General features: G+C 37.7%; 1 protein-coding gene across 8 annotated transcripts in view; it reads right to left on the bottom strand.

Annotated features, from left to right (window-relative positions):
• Positions 1-13,257: 13,257 nt before the first annotated feature.
• Positions 13,258-19,867, bottom strand: part of acaca (acetyl-CoA carboxylase alpha) — a 35,845-nt gene continuing 29,235 nt past the window's right edge. For all 8 annotated transcript variants that reach the window (XM_077504485.1, XM_077504486.1, XM_077504487.1 and 5 more), the window contains 7 exons: positions 19,649-19,784; positions 19,389-19,566; positions 18,463-18,575; positions 17,433-17,587; positions 17,050-17,220; positions 15,845-15,981; positions 13,258-14,530 (listed from right to left, as the gene is read on the bottom strand). In XM_077504485.1, the coding sequence (XP_077360611.1) occupies positions 14,404-14,530; positions 15,845-15,981; positions 17,050-17,220; positions 17,433-17,587; positions 18,463-18,575; positions 19,389-19,566; positions 19,649-19,784 (1,017 nt within the window). In that variant the 3' untranslated portion in view covers positions 13,258-14,403. The remainder of the gene's footprint in view (positions 14,531-15,844; positions 15,982-17,049; positions 17,221-17,432; positions 17,588-18,462; positions 18,576-19,388; positions 19,567-19,648; positions 19,785-19,867) is intronic.

Here is a 19,867-nt window from a genome sequence, read left to right as displayed (position 1 = left end):
GACGTGGTTACACATAACGGGACAAGGGAAGAGACAAGGAATACATGACAAATAACCAAAAACACCAAAAGAAAACAAAATCCCACGCCCACAAAACCAAAACATGACACATCCCTAGTATGTAGATAAAATAAACACATGGAATGATAAGTTTTGAATGGAAAAAGGTCTACTTCCAAATGTATATGAAAATCAGATGCGTATTATATATGTCAAATTACAAGTTTGGCATTATCGAAATGCGCACTTGCTGCTCAAAAATACAAAAATCACACATTAAAAAAAAAAAAAAAAAACTGCCACCTATAATACGGTAAAAACATTAAATGTGTTCTAAATATGCTACAATCGAGGTGATTCGCTAAATATGCTAAGTATTAGCCAATGAGGTAATGCCAAACAAAATACTACAAATTGGCATTCAATTGGAATTACTGTAAATAGTCAGAAATGCATTCTGACAACATCGCCATTCATTAAAGGCATACTTAACTCATTGGAACCATTTTTCAGCAGTGAAAAGTGGATATTCTGTCCAGAATGAATTTGATAACTTCATTATTTTTCATGTACAATACCTTTAAAAAGTATTTTTTTTTTCCTCCTTACTCTCGACTGAAGATGACATCACCATGTGCTGAGGAAGTAGGTCACGACCAATCGTGGCTCAGTTTACTGATCAAACCCAGAAAACAGGTGAGCCAAGGGGAAAAAAAAAACTTTTTAAAAGGTATTAATTGTACATGAAAAATAATGAAGTTATCAAATTCATTCTGGACAAAAATATTAACGTTTCACTGCTGAAAATGGTTCGATGACTCAAGTATCACTTATTAAATATAAGAAATATATCAACGTGTAAATGTATCAACAAAAATTTGCACATTTATTTTGCGCACATTTCAGAATGTGGTAGATAAATTAGTAGATAAATGAAAAATGAGCAATAACAATTAATTTTGGTGAAAAGTTTTTAGTATTTTACTCCTCCCGGACCAGATTGGACCCCCTGACGGGCCGGTTCTGGCCCGTGGGCCGTATATTTGTCACCACTGGTTTAGATGTTTATCAGTAGTATATTAATGGGATTGTTTACAAAAATAATAATTGATTTCTAGCACATTTTATATAACTGATTCACATTGTGCAATTAAAAGTAGGGTTAGGGTTAGGGTTAAAAAATCAGAGTTAGGCATTAAAAAAATAAATAAAATATTGCTTAAATTTAAAAGAATTTGCACTTTATTGGTGTGTTTTGAAATTCATATTGTTTTCCATTGATAATAAAGGATACCAGCAAATGGGAGGAAATATTTTAATGTACGTGTATACTGAGTGATTTGGCGGATTATATCGCGGGTGCGTGTTATACACGGGTTTTTACGGTAGCTACTTTGACCAGCAAATTCAAGCCGAATGTGATCATGGCAATAAAGAAATATTCATTTTGCATAATCAATATCATTGCAAGCTTTTTTTTTTTTTTTTCTCTAAGATGCTATCATAAATAACCACATCTAGGATGTATATCTGTGAGTATGTCGTTTAATATACACTGCCGTAAAGACACATTCACACCTGCAAATATGATCTGACGGCCACATTAAAGCATCTCTGATAGTCTGACGGCAAAAGTCGATATCTTAAACATAAAAGGCCGCACAAAAGATTGCTGACTGTATAACCAGTGAGGCCGTTGCGGTGGGGAGGGGGGCGGGGCCGGAGAAAGCCCAGAGGCTTGTAAACCATAAACTGCAGGGAAGCATGCACCGAGGGGACATTTTTAAGATTCATTTTCTCCTCCAATGTGTTGCTCGCGCAATCCAGATGAGGTCAAAAGGGGAGGTACATATGGGTTGGAAACGACTGCGGCAAGGCGAGCCGGGGCTGAACCGTCGTTCAGTCAGTCCAGCCAAGGCTGTGAAAGTGAAACGGAAACTCGCATGTGCGGCCGAATCGAGGCTGCGGCGTACCCGGATCAAGGAAAAATGAAGAGTGGCGTGGATGTTATTTTCCCGTATAAACAAAAAAAGAACAAACCGATTTCAGCCTGTCCATTATTTTTTTTGTAATGTATCCCTAAACAATCCCTACATTTATTTAAATGTTTGCAATAATATACATTTCGGTATTCATTCATCAGCATGCCAGTTAATCAAATTTCTTTGTTATCAAATGTGCAAAAAAAAAAAAAAAAAGAAACGGTCCATTTTGAATACAAACAAAGGCACAGTAAATTACAGTAACTCAGCAACTTCCTATAGAACAGCTCGAGACAAAAATGCAAATAATGATAAAAAAAAAATAATGTATGCTTCTGTTATTCAAATAGTTTTTATTTTCTGTGAATTAAGCACAATGGAAAGTCATCTATCGTTCTATTCCCTGGTAGGAGATTATGCTACGCTGTTAATCAAGCTAATCCGTGTTTATCTGAGCAAAATGCCTTGATTAAGAGAGAGATTTGCAAGTCAAACACGAGAGCAGCAAATCAATTTACAGCAAGCTGACTGCGCTTATAGTAACAGTGGGATAAAACCTTGAGCTTTGGATTTGGACAATAAAGGTTGTTTAGCCCGCTTTGTGACTTTTTTTGCTTTGCTTTGGCACTCGCTGATGTAACGCAAAAACAATAGTTTCATCAAGCTTTGTGTTTTTAAGCCTGAGATAAATAAACCACAAGTACAGTAAGTTTTTTTAAAAATTATTATTATTCTTTTAACTGTGCTTCTGGCAGCAATTCAAACGCTCCGGATGATCGTCTCCTTCAGTTTTGTAATGTGAACATTCAGCAACAGGCATAGAATGAAAACTGAGCTTTTCCTTCCAAAACACTCTTGAAAGCAACATCCATAATTCGTGGGACATTTTTATGTGCCAGCCACAAAAGGGGACACCAGTTTTGTTTTGTTTGTTTTTTTTTTACAAACAAGATAAAACTTTTTAGACCCAAGTTGCTGAGTCGACTTGAATCTCAATTGTTCAAGCTCAAGTTTCTATATTATTGTTCCCTTTTTTTTTTTCATTTTGCCCCATGCATATGAATAGGTTCAATTTTTATTTTTTTCATGAGGATAAACATTATCCTGATTCATTGCATCTGTTTTGCCTGTAAATACACCAGCAACCTGCCTAATGTCATCTACTTTGTTTTTGTTTGTTTTTTTTCCGAATGCAGCATTAATAGACAGAGATACTGATGAGCCCACCAGCTCAGGTGTGAGGCTCCACACAGGTGTCCCTCATTCTCTAAATGAACAGCACCAACTCCACTGGATTCCAAACCAAAAACAAACAAATAGATGTGGCCTCAAGTAACGATAATATTAGCAACAACTTGTTTGCTGAATTTTGGAAGATTCCTATTTCAATGATATATATTATATGTATGACATTTTCAGAAGGCATTTTTTTTTTTCTGTTGTTGTTGTTGTCGTCATTTGGACTGTTGTTCTGTTTAGTAGCCCATCTTTTGTTAAAGTTGATGTAGCAGAAAAGTATTTTAAAATATCACAAAATGTCTTTGAAAAAATTGTGAATACTGTATATTTTTCCTTTCCATGATAGTAATGTGTCCAGACTCCGGGGGAACTCGGCAGCCCAAAAAAATTATACTCCCTTCACCATACTTCACAGGTGGAATTAGGTTTGATGGTGTTCTCTCACTGTTATTATCTCCACACATCGCGTTGTCAAACAATTCCAATTTGTTTTCATATGTCCACACAAAATAGTTTGACATTACGGTTGTGAAATATGCAGGCACGCTTATGCAAAATTCAAACATGGAGCAATATTATTATTATTTTATTTTTTTTTGGGGGGGGGGGGGGTGGGGGGGGACAGCCGCAGCTTCCTTTGTGGATCACTATATATCTAGATCTATATCTCGACATATCTATAGATCTATATCTCGATATATATATATATATATATATATATATATATATATTTATATCTATATCTATATATCTATATCTATATATATATATATATATATATCTATATATGTATATATATATCTATATATCTATATATATCTATATATATCTATATATATATATATCCCGATATATCTATATATATCTATATATATCTATATATATCCCGATATATCTATACATCTATATATCTATATCTCTATATATCTACATCTATCCCTATAACCATATATCTATCCATCCATCCATCCATCAACAGAGATGTTGACATGCACCAAATAGTCCTTAGCTGACACTCCTGGATTTTTCTTCACCTAATTGAACATTCTGCATTGTGCTTTTCATTAGCCTACGGGTTCACATACTTTACATATTTTACACGCGGCACTCTGAATATTTAGTTTACAATGTGTGTCCAATAAAGACATTAAAACATATCATTTATGTTGTGTTAGATTAGGCAGAACGTGTTTGTTTACTGTTGTAACTCGGCGCTCTATTTTCATAGACGGCGCACATGCGCTCGGGTACAAAAATGGGCAGATCTTGATTTGATTGAAGTCAAAATGTGTAAAAAAAAAAAATTAAAAATTGGTGGCTGAAAGTAAACTAGACTGTAGACCAGCTTGTAACAGGTCTAAGTTGTGGCACAGGTGGTGTCAATGTCTGCAAAAATAAAGAGATAAATCTTGACCTGTGCACATAGTGCAACGCTTGTGCATGAACATATGTAAAAAATAAAATAAAAAAATAAATCAATAAATAAATAAATTTTTAAAAAAAAGGAAAAATTCAGTTAATTCCACAGGGTTTACATACATTTATTTGCTTGCAACATCTTACTGCAAAAAATACCATAAATGTGAGAGCTTACAGTAGAGTCAAAATTCCAATTGTTGACACTTTAGGGCTGAATTGTGCATTTCTTTTTCGAGCTCGGCGGGCACTCTTTTCAAAATATTCTAATCGCAATCTTATGCAAATTTCGATGTGGCCTTTCTGTCATTGCTGCTTCCTTTTAGTCACTTGAACAATCTGGTTCAATTTGCTAATTTGACCCTTTCTTTACTTTTGGCTTCAGGCTTGGTAGTCCACTTTCTGCATGAAAATCACTCACACATACAATTTTATAATCAATGCCCACAGTAATAGGATTCCTCTGGCCACGGGCAATTAATACAGTACCCCCCCCCTCCAACCGCCCCCCCTTCTTCTTGTGCTGATCTCAAAGCTACGAGACATTGGCTTCTCCTCATTTACATATTTATTGCATTGGACTCAAATCTGGCGAGTGATTGATGTGGAGCCTGCCTCCTGAATTTTTAGCGGCCCATTATTATGACAGAGAGGGAGGGAGCCGCGGCGCACGTCAGTGTACTTTTGATTAAAGTTGAAGAAGACAGAATCCTAAGTGTTCCCCACCTACTTTCTCTCTCTTTCTGTGCGCCGCTTCCATCTGCAAGGCCAAGGGCTGACAAGATGTAAGAGCGTGTTATAGCTATTGACAAGTCATTTGCTCACAAAAGTCAAGGCAGATACGCTTGTTATGACTTTAATCACCATATCACTTGCGCTACATTTTTTTCTAAGAGATTATAAAGACAATGGATTTAAATTTCTGGCTACGCTAGCATCAGCAGGGGGAAGTATTATTGACTTCGACATTGACATTCCATGCTTGTAATGGAGGACGACGGCGTCTGGCAATGTTTGCAGTTTTGTAACAGCGATACGACAATATCAGGAGAAACCTGTGAAATTGGATAGTATAAGTATTTTATATACATTCCTGCGCAAACGACACTTGCGTTTGTATTTTAATTACACTTTTCACACCAGTCATGTTAGGGTTTGAGATGAGGATGACTTTTATGATTTTTTATTTCGTTTTGAGTTTTTTTTTAAATTTTTTAATTGTATTTTTTTAATGTAGTTAGTTTTAATTCGTTTTTAGGATGGTTCTATTAGTTTTTATTAGTTTTAGTTATGTGATAAATGCTTAGTTTTAGTTAGTTTCAGTATTTTATTTTTAAACGTGTATTTAAAAAACACCATGCTGACATCATCTGAAGGTGCTTTTCTATTGGCTGCTGCTCGATGATGTCACATCCTTATTGTGGAATGCTTAGCGTTCCCACATATGTTATTGTGATTTTTATTCTCCACACTTTTTTGCCGCCTAACAACTCCCACATAATACTTCCAGTTTACATTGTTCAAATTTCAACTAGCTTCAAAAATTGAAGTGTGATTCTACATTACTTACAGTATTTGCACAATTTAACATTTAAAATAAAACTTTTCCCCATTCATTTTCAATTGAACTTTTTCTAAGTATCACTTTCCACGCCCACTTCCATATATATAAAACTTATCATCATTACCAGGTGTTTGATACTGCTCGGAGGCACAGTTGGTAAAGCGCATTGTCCAGTAACCAGGAGGTTATAATTTCATAATTTATCTCTCAATGTGCTTTCAGCATTCCCACGCAATTTCTCCAGAAATTGCACTTAGTAATATATGTGACCTCACTAGTCTAAACATTAAATTCTGATTAATATTACATTTATGGAATAAAAGTTCCGACGCAAAATACAGCCATTTTTATCCATCTCAGGGGGCGGCCATTTTGCCACTTGCTGTCGACTGAAGATGACATCAGTGTTGCTCGGGGTCAGGCAACGACCAATCACAGCTCACTTGTTTTCTGAAGCGGAGCTGTGATTGGTTGTTACCAGAGAGTAATCCCACACTGTCAAGAGCCAGACTTTTGAATGCTGAATTTATATACACATTACAAAAAAAGCAATACTGTACTTGAGTGAGCACTTTTTACTAAGTTATTTCTCTCCATGGTTCAAACATCATGTGTCTATTTTAAAAGTCGCACATTGGTGCCCGCTGCAACATTTTCCCCCACGGCTGGTTGTCTTTGTCCTTCAGGCCCAGAGGACAATGGTCACACATGCAACCATTGTACAGACCCCATGAGGAAGAGTAAACCAACATTTCCATAGGGAGATGGCTTTACACGCTCCACTGATATGCCCTAATGTATGCATTTTAATAGATCCGACCTTTCAAAGAGGGCTGCTGCAGGTCCGGACTGTTTGCATTCAGCGACATGTACAAGTCTTTGTCAGCAACTCTGTGTCATGCATGCATGCATGCATCATCACTGTTGTTATATATTCATTTCATTTCATAAACTGCACTGTAAACAAATATTTTTGTGAAATTTTGCATTATTTATTATAATAATAATAATAATAATAATAAAAATACAATTTTGGCCAACAATTGGACTGATCCACAATTTGACCCAACTTTCTGGGTTGTATAAAACAACCCAAATTAGATAAAATTTACCCAAGTTGTAATTTTATTTTATTTTTTTAAACAAAATTGGGTTTTTATTGGGTTATGCGCAACTTAGGTCAATTTGACACAACTCTCTGGGTTGTTTTGAACAACCCAAATTTGGTCAAATTGACCCAAGTAAGTGGGTTGGTCTAGTTTTTGACCAAAATTGGTTTATTTTTGACCCAGTAGTTTTAGATAATGACAACAAGAGCATAATACTTTTTTTTTTTTTTTTTTTTTTTTAAATATGTGTATTGATTTAATGTGAGTGGGATCTTTTTTTGTTTTGCCATACTAGAATAAAGAGAATAAAGTGTAATTGCACATCCACAGCGGTAAGTGGCAGTGGAGGTTTTTTTTTATTTATTTATTTATTTTTAATTTCAAGCAAATTGATGTACTTAAAATCTGTTAAAGATGAAAAACACAGTTATCGTTAAGATGATCTCTATGAATTTAATTTCTTTTTGGTTTATTTACCGTTACGCAGAGGTGTACTTAAAATAATTTAATAGACTAATTTGTAGTCACGGCGGAGAGTTGTCGGGACGCAAAATATTTTTCTCTGCACAGGTGGGTGGAACAGAAATTGATTTCGAAGCGCTGCCATAATGTTAACCTCAAGGTGGCGCAAGAAAAAAAATAGCAACTCCAGCTTTCATGCAAAAAAAAAAAAAAAGTCTCAGTACTTCAATAATTTTTTTAGGTTAAAAACAAAAGGTCAAAAGGCAACAATGCACTGCACATTGAAATCTAATTATTCATTTTTTTTGCTGAGACACTGTATCACTTGACAATGATTTCCTCTTACCCTTGCCCACTTTTCCACCTGCCACGCAGACGGTCCCCCTGCCCTTATAATTTCTGCACCAGACAATGACCCACAGTAATAATAGTGATCTATGGCCCAAGATGCACCACCTTGCTTGCTGACCTTTCCTACAATTCTTCACTAGCGTGCCTGTTTTTTTTGTTTTTTTTCCCCCCACTAACCTAAGTCAGGGCCTCTCCGCTTCATCCTTCTTCGTATCTAGCCGGCCCACCCCCACCTCCCCTCCCCTCCATCACCGGCACCTTTTCTCTCCTCCTCCACACATCTCGATGTGCGCGGCTCGCCACACTTCACTGGCTCCATGAATGTTAATGTCAGACGTGCGAGAGGGGCGAGGAGAGGGGGGGCCGCAGTGCGTAGGAAACACGTTCTCTTCACAACATTAATCAATATATAATTGTTTATTGTTTCGTTAAAAAAAAAAAAAAGGCATATCTGCTATTTGAGGACTTCATATTTTTCCTAGTAAAAACCGTAATTTACTCTAAATCATCCTGTAGTCTAGATGAAATCAAAAATCTGTTGCGATTGTCCTCTTTCCTGACTAAAGCAGGTGCGTCTGGGTCTCGTCCCCGTCTTTCCCGAGTCGCAAGCCCTCAGCCAATGTTGACCAAGCCCTGGCAGAATGACAATGTGTGCATTATGTGGGCGATGATCGCCGGGTGTTGAAATCTTTGACCCCTGTGACACATTTTAAACATGGATTGGGGATTAAGCCCGTGGTGCAGCTGGCTGACAGGCCGCCCCCGAAGAGATTCGCATCCTCGCTCGCTCTCTGTAAAAACACTGGGACACTAATACCCTTTTTACTCTCCAGTGTAAAGTAAGCTGCTTTTTGAAATGTGCTAGGAACATTGTTGATGTCTATGCATCTAGTTTGAAATTAAGGACGGCGCAATAATCCAAATTATTCATGATGCTGTTCACTCCCCCTAACTCCCCCCATAAGATATTCACCGACAGTGTTGCACAGGAAATCAGTTTGTTTCATATATTTACATATGTAGACTCTTTCACATAAAATTCATAAAGTACAACTGCACAGTCTATCATACGGAGCCCCTCTGGTGTCAGGGTCTGATTTATTTATTTTTTTAATCTGTACCCACAGTTTACAAATCTGTACCCACAGTTTACAAATCTGTACCCACAGTTTAGTAATCTGTACCCACAGTTTAGTAATCTGTACCCACAGTTTAGTAATCTGTACCCACAGTTTACAAATCTGTACCCACAGTTTAGTAATCTGTACCCACAGTTTACTAATCTGTACCCACAGTTTACTAATCTGTACCCACAGTTTACTAATCTGTACCCCACAGTTTACTAATCTGTACCCCACAGTTTACTAATCTGTACCCACAGTTCACTAATCTGTACCCACACTTTAGTAAACCGTACCCACAGTTTAGTACTTCTGTGGCGTTATGTAAAATGCATGCGCACGCGTGGGTACGGTTTACTAAACTGTGGGTACAGATTGCTAAACTGTGGGTACAGATTAGCAAAAAATAAATAAATATAATAAAATAAAAATTCAGAACCTGACACCAGAGGGGCTCCATACTATCAGGAGAGATGATTTAAAAAAAAAAAAAAAAAAAAAAAAAAAAAAAAATCTCACTTGGATTGTCACAATTACGATCTCAAAGTGTTTAAAGGGAATATAAACAACAAAGACGGCTGACTCCAATAAATTGTTTCTTCTAGTTAACGCAGTCAATTATTTCAAATGACTAAATTATAGTTATAATAAATGGAGATAAATATGCTTATAATCATGTAAATTATGTTTTGCCATTTGTGGTCTGTGTTGTAAATGTCGAGTGACATCAAATTAACTTTTTCCACCACCAATTTCACAATTTGTATCTCTGAGTTCAAAGGGGTGTTACGGTGCACACTTCCTGATATGTAATTTAAAAAAAAAAAAAAAAAAAAAAAGGTCAGAATTCCCACCGACCTCGAATGCAGCATTAGTTGACAGCAAGTAGTATAAGAAAAAAATTGTTGGAGCTGGGCTAACTGTTTAAAAAATATATATTGTTCTTTTGAATGAATCTGAATGCATATTTATCGTCATTGCACATGCACAAGGACTGAGCAATAAAATTGACTTAACAGGCACAACCCGTTAAAGAAACAATGAAAAACAATGACCAACAGAGGGAGACAGAACGCAAAAGCCAATGGGTACTCACTTTTCAGCACCTTCAGATCTTAGATAAGAAAGGAAGACGTTCGAGAGGGGAGGAAAAACAAGACTTCAGTTTGAGTTATGCTCCCAAAGTTTACCCTGGAAAAGAAAACCGCACATACAGACATTTACAACAGAGCCTGTGATAACAAGATAGCGTGTGTTTTTTTCTATGTACAAGCAATGCTCATGTCCCCATGCGCAAGGCATACCGTCTCATTGCCGTGGAGACAGTCTTGACCATCTCAATGAAGAACAGTAAATAAATAACTTAGGAGGTACAGAATACAAACACTCAACATGACCAGTTACGTCTTTAGTATTTAGTGTAATAAAAAAAATGAGAATAAGTGTAATGACTACATACAGAACTACTGTCACAAATTGTATACAATTGCATATTGTAAACCTCTTGAAATAATTGAGAAAAAAAAAAATCTAAATCATCTCATGATGCAAATGGATAATTTTTTTGTGTTTCCTGAAAAATCTGAAAAAAAATAATTAGGCGATTATTTTAAGAAGACGTCTATATATTGTCTGTTGATGCGACAAGATGGTGACAAAGCAACATACTTTGTGTTAAAAAATAAATAAATAAATAAAAATCCTCAACACACATCAACAGCACCAAGGTGCAATTTTCTGCAAATAACAGGACGGTTGCCCCAAAAATACAAAATATATGAATTGACTGTATGCAACATTGAGAAGGCCGTTGACCCCATCGTTAATCTGCTTCACTAGTTATTCAACATAAAACACATCTAAAGCATCTTAGTGTGACTGAGCCGCTGTACACTTTGCAATGTAGTCCTGACATAAAAAGGCGGGCGGGCGAGCAGAGAGGAGCTTTTCTTTCCAAACCCTCAGCCGGGAGAGAGACAGGAGAACAGCTGGGGCCTGGCGCTCCCCGTGTTGTCAGCCGACTCTTTATCATGGGCAAAAGACTTTTTTTGTTTTCAGGCAGTAATCAGGCAGCCCAAGGGCTCTGTAAAGACCCCGTTCGCGTTTCATCTCAACTGTTGCATACAGCCGGCTAATTGGAATCCTGCATCTGGGTCAGATGCATTGTCTCTCAAGTGCTGTCAAGCTATTGAGACACATGAATGTGGAATTATGGTTCTCCCCAGATGCATGATTGAGTCTCCCTTCTGAGCTATCTTAATTCCTCCATTTCAATCTCGTTGCAGGCATCTTTTTGCAAAAAGTTTCTCCCTCTTAGTTGCCTACCAAAAGCCCCTGCTGGGAAAAAATAGCTACCGTATTTTCCGCACTATAAGGCGCACATAAAAGCCTTCAATATTTTCAAAAGCTGACCATGCGCCTTATAATCCAGTGCGCCTTATATATGGATCAACATTGAGCCGCAACAGGTCTCGCTGTCAAGACGCTATCGGTGACCCTGCACGATCGGTGACGCGCAAGATTCCGCCATCTTGGAGCTAGCTTGGCTAGCTAATACTAATACTTTACCTCAGAGAAAATAATAAAACAACTGTTTATTCATTTTGGGAGTGAATGGAGTTGTCAGAAAGCTGGTTTGTAATCTATTAATGAAGTTGGACTGACCTATCTGACTGTTTTGTTGACATTCCCTATAGCGCAGCACCATCTAATGGATGCATAACGTAACCCCAGCCTCTATTTAGCACCTTATATATGGAAAAAAATTGAAAATATGTCATACATTGAAGGTGCGCCTTATAGTGCGGAAAATACGGTATATCAAAAACTTTGAAGTGTCATGTTTTGACTTTGAGGAAAAAAACAAGCACGTATCGGCAAACTACCATTTCCATTCATGTTTGGGGAATTTAGAATCTCAATTTAGAACCACTTTGGATGAGAGGAGGCCGGACAACACGCAAATTCCACAAAGGAGGGCTAAACCATCCAGGTTGATTTTTTATTTTTTATTTTTTAAACTAGATATCAAATTGTGTCCCCCTTTTTTGTTACCTTCCTTATAAAAGAACAGATTTGGCTCCACCAAACAATGCCATTTCTTCCACACGAGTGTTTGAATCTGCATTTTGTCACTGATCAAAAGAATTATCCCGCCGCACGCACCACCACAAATGAGCAAAACCCTGTGGGAGACAAGAGGGGGAACACGCAACACACATTTCCAATTATAGCACCAAATGACTTTCTTCTTTTTGGCCTGCTCGTAATTGTTGTGGGTATTGGGCACATGCAACTCAATTTGTCTTACATATTTGTTGGTGGGGACGATAACAAAGTTGACAGAGCCGAGGGGATGATACAAACGAAATAGGGCAAAATTAAATAAATAAAACGGAGGAGATAGCTCCCTCAGTATTTGTTTGATCCGTTTCATCCTTCTTAAGACTGTTGAAGTTTAAAAGGCGAGAGGGTGGAAAAAAAAAAAAAAAAAAAAAAAAAAAAGACACATTAATCGTCTTTGGGTTAAGGAATGCGAGGAGTATCATAGTCGAATAATCAGAAAATGTCTCCCCAGTGTAATGGTCCCTGTTCTGACTGCTACGATTTTAACTCATTCACTGCCATTGATGGAAAAAGACGTCAAATGATGCATTTTTTTTCGCTGGTCTGGCAATGAATGTGTTAACGATGCTTGCAGTGATGCAAGTATCAGGCATGGCGATCAAAATGTATATACAATTATACACCGTCTATGTCAGTGCTTTTTAACCCGAGTTCGATCAAAGATAGGTTTTCGGCAGAGGTCAAGACACACCCACTTTTTTTTTATGTTTCCAAAGTACTAGTGGTATCAGTACTTGGTATCGACATCGTGACTACTTGAGTCAAGTTCTCATAGTGGTATTGGTCTGGGAAAAAGTGGTATCGAACATCCCTAGAAAAAACCTGATATATTAAAAAAAAATAAATAAATAAATAAATAAATAAAAAGTCAAGATATGAAACAATTTAACGGGCCAAGCTTTATTTTAGATTGCTAACGTCATTATTTCACCATTTTAGGTTAAAACCAGTGTTAGGTGGCAAGTCAGTACAGGTCAAGGAAAAAAAAAAAAAAAAAAAAGGCACAGCACTGAGCACAAAGCTGTTTTCACATTGTCGAATGAACATAATGAGGCAATATGTCAAGGACTGAGTTCAAAATTACAGTGCTGTACTAAATACACCGTATGTACAGTTACATCTGACACAAAGTACCTTTTTTTTCAAGTAGGGAAACACACAATTGAGAATAACCTCATTGAAAATAAGCAATATTTAGTACAAAATAGTATAAATAAAGTAGATTACAGTTAGACATTTGGTGACATTACATGAATCATTGAACAGATGTGATCTCCTCACGTATTCATATTTCCTACTATAAAAACAAATGGATAACAACGATGCTATTTTCAATGATTGCTTTGGTGAGCAACAAGACAATACAAAATAAATGCGAGCAAAGAAACTTTTCTAATAACGTCTCTGTGTGTAGTACCATCACCGCCTCCCATTAAATTTAAGTATGTCCAATGTGTGTTTGTAACAGCGTGCAGGACGACATGGATAACCACATTTACAGTGAGAGCAGATTTGGTTCTGTCTGCCATGTGAACAGCGAAGCGGTATAAAGTGCATGTGGAGCAGCGTGAAGTCCGAACAGAAGGGACAGCTGTAGTTTTGTGTTCACTGCAGGAGAACCGGGAAGCAGTCGGCGTCTAAAAGGGCGCCTTTTGCTCCCCGCTGTGCTCTTCTGTCCAAATGGGTTATAACGTTCCTGCTATTTTTTCTGCTCAGTAACTAAGTGCACCCTTGTTGGCAGTTTAAAAGACCCGTTCTCGCCAAGACTGCTGGCATAGTCGTCAAAATATGTAACTATGTTGCAGTATGCGCGGGAATAGGACAACATTCAAGTTCAAACCCACATCAAATTGGCAACCAAATAGAATTAGCCACTTTCTGCCAATTGAACCTGAATGCGCTTTCATCCCAATTTACAGAATACTACATAGCTATGAAACATTACCAACGATTTTCTGGCGCTCACGTTGGCTCCTCCGACGAATCTTACATGCCAGCCTTGAGCCCGAGCTGGACGGCCGCGGATTCGGGCACTAGGAGGAGGTGGAGGTCTCCATCGTGGACAATATACGCACCACCTCAGCTCTCTGTGTGGGGGAGATGTGCTGGGTCATGTGGATGATGGAATCCATGGCCACCTCTGGGTTAGCTTGAACAAAGCTGGAAGCGCAAGACAATAAAAAAATTTAAAAAAAAAAAAGCATTGTGAAGTAAGTGACAATTCTTCATGAAATTAAACGACAGCTGGGCGATTTAGTGATTATTTTATCTCTCTCTTTTTTTTTTTTTTTTTATTCAGCAGTTTCCATAGTTCAAAGCAGGTCCCTGCGAACAAGCGCCGCTTCCGCTAACAACCTGAAAGTGACTCGTAAGTTTAATTCCTGCCAAGAACAGGCAACATGAGCAGAACTGGTTTGACATTGAACGTAATGAAAGTCAATTGCATTGAACATTGCCAGAGACGTGGCCATATTTAGCAATGAATTATCGAATTGTTAGAAATTTTTGACCAGTGGTATGCACATTCTAAGATTTATTTTAAGTTTATTCATGATTGTTTACATATGTATTATTTTTTTCACATTAATCTGAAAAGGACAAAAAAATAAATAAAAATGACTATATTTGAAATAGATGTAAATTAGGAATACATGGATTACTGGCCGGGTCGATTATTGATGACGGTATTCAGAATTATGACAAATATCGGCATTAATAATAATAACAATAATAATAATAATAATAATAACAAATCAATTTAAATGTGTTACCTGTCACTGTTGCAAACCTCTTACTGTAGAAAATAGGGAGCTATATTTACTTATTATTATTATTATTTTATTTTTTTATTTTTAAGACACACTAATGACCCTGGGTGGTCCCTGAACACTATTACAACTTGAAAACAAAGACATCTATTAAGATAATAATAATAATAATAATAATAATAATAATAATACATTTTTAATCCAAAATTTTTCAAATCTTTTGCAAATCTTAAAGGTTGTTCAATAAACGCATTTAAAAAAAAAATCAACAGGGTTTTATTTTTTTATTTTGACACTAATATTTTGCCTTTTATCAAAAATGAATATTTGCTCTATTAAAAAAAATAAAAAATAAAAAAATCAACAAAGTGGAATCCCCCCCCTGCCACAAAAATAGATTATCAACCTCCTTAATTACCAATTATTGGTTTCGGCCCTGGAGGAAGGGAAAATAAATAAAATAAAATAAAAAAGGGTCTCTTATGGAAATTATTGCTTAAAAAAAATAAAATATAATAACTCTTAAAAATACTTGTTTGGCATGAATAGAAAAAGCAAAACTCAGATGGGGAAACAAATCCAAACTTGATTTGAACAATGTCATTGATATTTGCAGACTGGATTTTTGTGAAGAGAAAAAAACATTTTGGGACATTTTGACATTTTAAGGCTATATCAGCCATCCCTCGGTGAAACTGCAATTTACCTGCGAATCTGCTTGAGGATGTGATCCCGACGAATGTACTTGATGTTCTCGTCGACGACGGACCGGGCGCCCTCATCTTCGGCCAGTTGCCTCTCAAGCCATCCCACCACCACTTCATTGTTGTCCCACAGATAGGCCTGCACCACGTCATTGTCACGTTGAGCCATTGCGGCAATTACGGCTAAATATAAAGCTTACAAAATTGTACTGCTCGAGTGTGCACAAATCAATATCAACACAAACAAAAGAAGTGGACCGGCTCAAAGTGGACGCATGATGTCTTGTTGATTTGGACCTGATAGCAAATATTAGTATTCATGAGTACCGGCATCACTGATCCCAAACAAAGCCAGGCTGGAGGGGCTTAAAGATTTGAGGGTGGCGGGGTTTAATAGGCCCTTGCCTTTATATGAATAGCCCTGCTTGAGGTCCGCAAGAACATTTAATGCCCTTATTAATCATTTTTAATCTGTTTGCTTTTAATTAAGAGACAGCGTGTTGCTCTCCTATCAGCACGTGCCAGGGCTGTGATTAATTGTGGCTTAAGACAGTGAGTTCTTATGGGGTTAGCGTTCTCGCAGACAAGAAGGCCACTTCGCAGGAAACAAGGCTCCTGACAGCTCCTGGCGGTCTGGGCCTGAAGGAACTGGGGTTTTGCATCTGTATTTCATGATACATTTAATCACTATTTTGTAGACAATGCATTTCTATTGGCATCTTCAATCACGGAAAATGATGTCAAATAATTATCAAATGGAGAAATGTATATTATTGACGCAGAAAACATTACATAAAAGTTGTGCAACGAAATTGCCACAAAAAAACCAACAAAAAACTTGACCAGAAGTGAATGAATAACTATGTTGAGTTAAAAAAAAAAAAAAGTAGTCCGATGAATATGTGCAATATGAATTCCCATGTAACATGTGGTGTTCCACAGGGTTCAATTCTGAGGCCTCTGCTGTTTCATTGTTTCTGCTGCCCCTTGGTTCCCTCTTAAGTAAACAGCATTGGTTCTTTTTTGAAGTACTCTATAAATATAAAAATGAGTTGAGTGATGGGAGTTATTGTCCTAAACTGCATGATTTGCAATGCCAGGTTGAGCAATTCTAGCCCAGCAGAACCAGCTATCGAACACAACTAAAGCAACACTATCAAAATAAAAGTGAACCAGTTCACAGTACAAACGTGCATGGATGCGTTACCTTGACAGCACCTTCAGCCTCAACAAACCAGCGGCGCAGCATCGCCTGAATTTGTCCGTCTGTCAGCTCGCCGTTGGCTGCTTGGATCTTTCTCTTTACCGTCTCTTCCAGGAGGAGACGCCGCAAGCGCCAGTAAAAGAACTGCCGGGACGTTTGCCACTCCAGGATATCCTGACAGAGGAAAAGGACAAACATCTTGTTAATTAAATAATGTTGACGTTAAATGTCACGAACCACGCCATTAAAATTAATGCGATACTTGATGCAACATAAAAATAAGGACGGCCTAACAAACATTAAATCTGTTTCACTCAAATCTGACTGACACAAAATTATATTCTGCAAGCGGGCAGGCAAGACTTTTCTGGATGCAAAGCACCCACCGTGATGACACCCTTCTCTTGCATTCGGCCCGGAGTGTCGTGGAGGTCTGCAAACTGGACGGCCACCTGGTGGTAGATGGGCAGCAGGAACTCTTCCCGCTCTTTTAGCATCGTTTCCAGCTCTTTACGCTCAGGAGGGCTCAACTCTGGGGTTCCTTTTGGGGAGAACAAGGAATTTTCATGGAAATCTATAGAAATGTGGCTAACGAACAAAAAAAAAGATAGATAGAGAGAAACCTCAAACAATTTAGCTAGTCTAGCATAGCTGGTTGTTTTTGGGCAAGTAGTCGCTGTTTGTCAAAGTAGCAGCCCTGTAAATGGCTACTTCAAACCAAAATGGCTAACTTCAGTCTGAGACAGTCTGGCACAACACACCACTGAAATTTAAATTCAAGAATTCTCCATTCAAGTGAGACACTTTCCTCCACTTCTTCTAATGAGCAGCAAAGTTTTCGCAACCAAAACTGCTGGAAAAATACCGGTTGTGAAATCTGTTACATAAATAGCCACTGGATAAAAAACAACAACATTCATGTGGAGAATATGGATGACACTTAACAATTTAAGCGGATTACGCAAATATTGAGAGTCTAATGTCTTAACAATCAATCCAAAATGCAGCAGGGACTTAAACCGCATTTTATTTGGCTTTCCTTTCAGAGCTCTCTAGCTGCTGACTGATTTCTGTCAATTCCAATCTGTTCCTCTCAAACCCTCAATAACGCTGCACCAGTTTGCCCAAAGCGGCAAACGTACGCAGCATTGGATCACAGTTCCTGCGAGTTAAATCGATAGGCTGCGCCGGGGAGACAGGAGAGCTGACAATTGATCCTAGCCCGCTGTGATTGACACGTCTCTCAAGGGAGCGAGGCAAAGATGATACTATCCACAGATAAAGAAGGGTGAAGGTACACAGCCCCCCTTTTTCCATCACCTGCTCTTCACTGACAGGGAATGAGAGGGAGAAAGACTACAAATTGAGTAGACTGCGACCAGTAAAGAACGTTAATTGGAACTGAAGATGACTGACCCAATCTTTCGGCCAAGCTCATGTAGACGGGATCTATTCGTCGCATGGTCTTCACCTGGTCCTTCCTCCTAAACTTGATCTCCACTGTCCCCTCGGCTTCCAGCACTCCACCTCTGAGAACATGAATGGTTTCAGTGGATGAATGTTGACGCAGACTTGAAATCTTTCCTCGTTTCGAATCAACTTAATATGGAGGGCCAAAAATGCCACACAAAATAAATAAATAAATATTCAATTTCAATTTTTTTTTTTATTACACTCTTTAAAATAAAAGAAATGAAAGGGGACAGAAAACGTGTTTTGTCTGCCCCTGATCAATACAAAAAAAAAAAAAAAAAAAATCAACAAAATGAACGCCAAAGCGGTCAAGACGCTTTCAGTGTAACAATACTACAAAATAATTCAACTGCATGTCCTTGTGTATATTTTTGCAGTAATTGTGCTTTTATACATTTTTTAAAAACACAAATAGACAGAAGATTTTTTTTTTGCAATCCAGATTGACACTGACATACGTCGTTATTTTTTTTTTTTCTTCTATATTTAGGTTTGGAAGAAATGTCTGTTCCTCTTAAATTTCTACTCATTTTCCCTTTTTATAAATTGGTTTGTATATTAACTGGTAAAATTTCATGATGGTCTTTATACATTACTCTAAGGCAGTTAAACGCCATCAATTCATTAAATATGACAGTTTTTAGTTGTATACATAATTGGATTAGTGTGGTCTCTGTATCCACAACCACAAACGACACGAATAGCACGTTTCGGTAAAAGGAAGATTAGTTCAGTTTTGGTTTTGGATGAGCATCCCCACACTTCAATGCAATAGGTCAGGTATGGGAAAAAAATCAATGACTTATATAAAAAGTGAAAATAAAAATATTTTTTATACATTTAGGCATCTTTGGTCCTCCATAACTTACCGGCTGTCCTTGTCGGCGTACATCTCCATGTGACGAGGGTTGATGGTGGGATCTATGACCACCCAGGAACCACCCCGCAGCTCAGCCTGGGGCGGGATGTAAACCAGCACGGGTTGCTTGTACTCGCGCAGCCCGTCCACAATATAGGCACCAAACTTCAACACCTGGTCATACATGTCTACAAAAAAATAAAAAATAAAATAAAAATGCAATACAGATGACAGAATTCTAAACTACAATTTCCTTAGAAATGAAGGCACCTTTCATTCCACCAGAAAATCCCCTCCAGTTGGCAAATACAAAGAGAGGCAGCCCCTCTCGATTCAGGTCCTTAATAGCTTGGGCTGTTTTGAAAGCCGAATCAGGGAACCACACCTGTCCCGCCTGCTGGATGATCTAAACAGACACACCACAACATCACAATCACTCCATCTATAGACAATGAAACACTTAGCCGATACTCGAGTATGTGGAGCGAG

The sequence above is a fragment of the Festucalex cinctus genome, chromosome 18 (genome assembly GCF_051991245.1).
Source record: "Festucalex cinctus isolate MCC-2025b chromosome 18, RoL_Fcin_1.0, whole genome shotgun sequence".
In the NCBI taxonomy this organism is placed as follows: domain Eukaryota; kingdom Metazoa; phylum Chordata; class Actinopteri; order Syngnathiformes; family Syngnathidae; genus Festucalex; species Festucalex cinctus.
This window is presented reverse-complemented; position numbering and strand designations above follow the sequence as displayed.